Source organism: Humulus lupulus, chromosome X (assembly GCF_963169125.1).
Source record: "Humulus lupulus chromosome X, drHumLupu1.1, whole genome shotgun sequence".
Lineage (NCBI taxonomy): Eukaryota > Viridiplantae > Streptophyta > Magnoliopsida > Rosales > Cannabaceae > Humulus > Humulus lupulus.
In genome coordinates this window covers 128,567,950-128,570,663 of record NC_084802.1, presented here as the reverse complement: position 1 = coordinate 128,570,663, position 2,714 = coordinate 128,567,950, and the positions used below count along the sequence as shown (strand labels likewise).

General features: G+C 33.6%; 1 protein-coding gene across 1 annotated transcript; it reads left to right on the top strand.

The window, feature by feature from the left end:
• The first annotated feature begins 729 nt into the window (after nt 1-729).
• LOC133806255 (probable LRR receptor-like serine/threonine-protein kinase At1g56140) lies at nt 730-1,928 on the top strand. Its single transcript, XM_062244376.1, has 4 exons — nt 730-837; nt 1,026-1,120; nt 1,279-1,429; nt 1,521-1,928. Exons 1-4 carry the CDS (start codon nt 730-732, stop codon nt 1,926-1,928), a joined length of 762 nt encoding a protein of 253 aa, XP_062100360.1.
• Nucleotides 1,929-2,714: the final 786 nt, after the last annotated feature.

Sequence of the window (2,714 nt, the reverse complement as noted above, 5' to 3'; positions counted from 1 at the left end):
AAGTAATGTGGTGCCTGCATAATAGCTTTTTGTTTGGTTGTTTATTCTAGGTGTCAATATCTCTATTTGTGTTTGGGTTTGGATTGTGTTAAAGGGATTGTCAATATCTCTCTTGATGTTGCAAAATAGTCTTTGATTCATAACTAGAAGGGATCCTTCTCTGACAATGATTTTGGTCCATAATTGTTGGTTAATCAAACTTCCAAGTTTAGTCTGTTGTGTTTTTTCTCACTGTTTTTTTTTTGGCAGTGGCTTCGAACATAAAGCACACTCTGCTGCTGATTTTTGTAGCTTAGTTTATTGCGGTGTTCTATTTGTGTTTCTCTTTTATGAGTTTCTTATGGCTTGTTGGACTTAATCTAAATACATGGTCATGCTCTTTATTTAATCTCTCAAACTATTTTAGACTAATGAATTGGCACAACCATTTATGCTCTTTATTGCTTCTTTTTTAGTAAGCCTAATCACATGTTTGCCTTGCACACATAATATGAGTGTCATCTACACTCTAGGCCATTGGATCTTATATATATATATATATATCTTACATCATGCAACTATGTTTATATGCACACAAGCATATGTAGCATTCTTTATTGCTTCTTACATTATGCTATTATAGTTATATGCACAGAACCATATGTTGATGATTATATATATAAACATATTTGACCTTGTTTGCACCACATATAGTGCCCATACACAACTTTCAGTTATATTCAATTGGGAATGGATGTTAGACCTTTCACTTTCAGTTATGCTGAACTAAAGACGGCGACAAACAATTTCGATTCTGCTAATAAGTTAGGAAAGGGTGGATTTGGACCTATCTATAAGGTAAGTCATTGCTTTCATCACTTTCATTTTGTTTGCAAAAGTTTTCATAACACTTGAACAAGAAATGTTAGTACGTTTTAAGCATACAATTTGACAAAGTAGAAAAGTTTTTTTGGCTGTTTGTCACCATATGTTACTGTGTCAAATTCATTATTCTCATTCCATTAAATCAACTCCATTCTCAATAGGGATCACTTGAAGATGGAAGAGTGATAGCTGTGAAGCAACTGTCTATGACTTCTCATCAAGGAAAGAGCCAGTTTGTGGCTGAAATTGCCACAATGTCTGCTGTCCAAGACTGAAACTTAATCAAATTGCATGGAAGTTGTATTGAGGGAGGCAAACAATGTAAGATAATTTATCATTGAAGACATTTAGTCACCCTACTTCTATGCATGATCATGTAACAAAAAATAACCATGGATGATGATGATGATGCAGTGGCTATCTTGCACCAGAATATGACATGCGCGGACATCTTACAGAGAAAGCCAACATGTTTGCTTTTGGTGTTGTGGCGCTTGAGACTATCAGTGGCAGGCCGAACTCTGCTCCTAATTTGGAAGAAGAACAAATATTTCTTCTTGAATGGGTACATAATTCCTTACTATTCAATGTATATGTTTTAGCTATGGATTCACAACACAACAAGGCCTAATTCTAACTAATTTGTGCTTCTCTAGGCTTGGAAGTTACAAGAACAAAACAATGAAGCTGATCTTGTGGATTCAGAGTTATCTGAATTTGATGAAGATGAAGTGAGAAGACTCATAAGAGTAGCTCTTTTATGCACTCAAACATCACCAACATCAAGGCCATCAATGTCTAGAGTTGTGATGCTTTCAGGAGATATTGAAGTAAGAACTCAAATCTCAAGGCCTGGTTACTTGGCTGACTGGAGTTTGGATATTCTAAGCAACATATTAAGTGATGTTGCAACTATAGGAACTAATTCTACCTACTATGATTCACCTGCTAGTACGAGCATGGTGGGGGATGCATTGCCATCACTTGCCAAAGGCGCCACTCGTCCAATTCTTCAAAGCAACAAGTCCAAAGGCTTTGGTGTGCTGACATTTGGAAGATCATAATATGCAATTGTTTTAAGACTATTTTGTTGACTATTGTAAGAAAATTTTGTTTATGTTAATTAGGCAGTGTTGAATATCTTAAGACTTTTGGATTGTTTTTAAGATAATCTTGAATGTATTTTGACAATTATTTGGTTATATGTGTTATGAACCATATAATTGGTACTCAAAAATATATTTGTACAATGTTAAAGGTATCTTAAGTATATTAAATGAAGCGGGTTTGAATTAAAGCAATAAAAAATGATTATAATGTACAGGTTTATATAATAATAATTCAAGCTTATCCAAATATTAGAATAATACAAAAAATGTGTTCTTGTATCTTTTACAATAGCACTGGTTTATACGCATAAAATTACATTATGCAAACTATTTTCTATAATGTAGAAAGTGTGTTATTATAAAGTGTATAATAATACTAATTTATAAGTACAAAGAAGTGTTATATAATCTATTTAATGAAATACTTATCTAACTATTAAAATAACACAACAAAAGTGTTATCGTAGGCTATACCATAACACTTGTCTATAACTATGGAAAAGTGTTATGAAAAGTGCTCCGACCTACTATAACACTGCATTCCTTAACACATCAAAAAGTGTTATGGTATATATTTGATAATACTTTTTCGGATTCAGATACTTAAGGATATGTTGCGAGCCTGCGTGCTGGATTTTGGGGGATCATGGAGTAAGTATCTCCCTTTGATTAAGTTTTCATACAATAACAGTTATCAGGCGACTATCAGAGTGGCTCCGTATGAGATGTTATGTGGGAGGA

Coding starts and splice junctions, on each gene's coding strand:
- LOC133806255 (XM_062244376.1), top strand. CDS start 730: ATGGATGTTAGACCTTTCACTTTCAGTTATGCTGAACTAAAGACGGCG. Junction 1,121..1,278: donor GTGGCTGAAATTGCCACAAT/GTCTGCTGTCCA, acceptor ATGATGATGCAG/TGGCTATCTTGCACCAGAAT. Junction 1,430..1,520: donor AAATATTTCTTCTTGAATGG/GTACATAATTCC, acceptor GTGCTTCTCTAG/GCTTGGAAGTTACAAGAACA.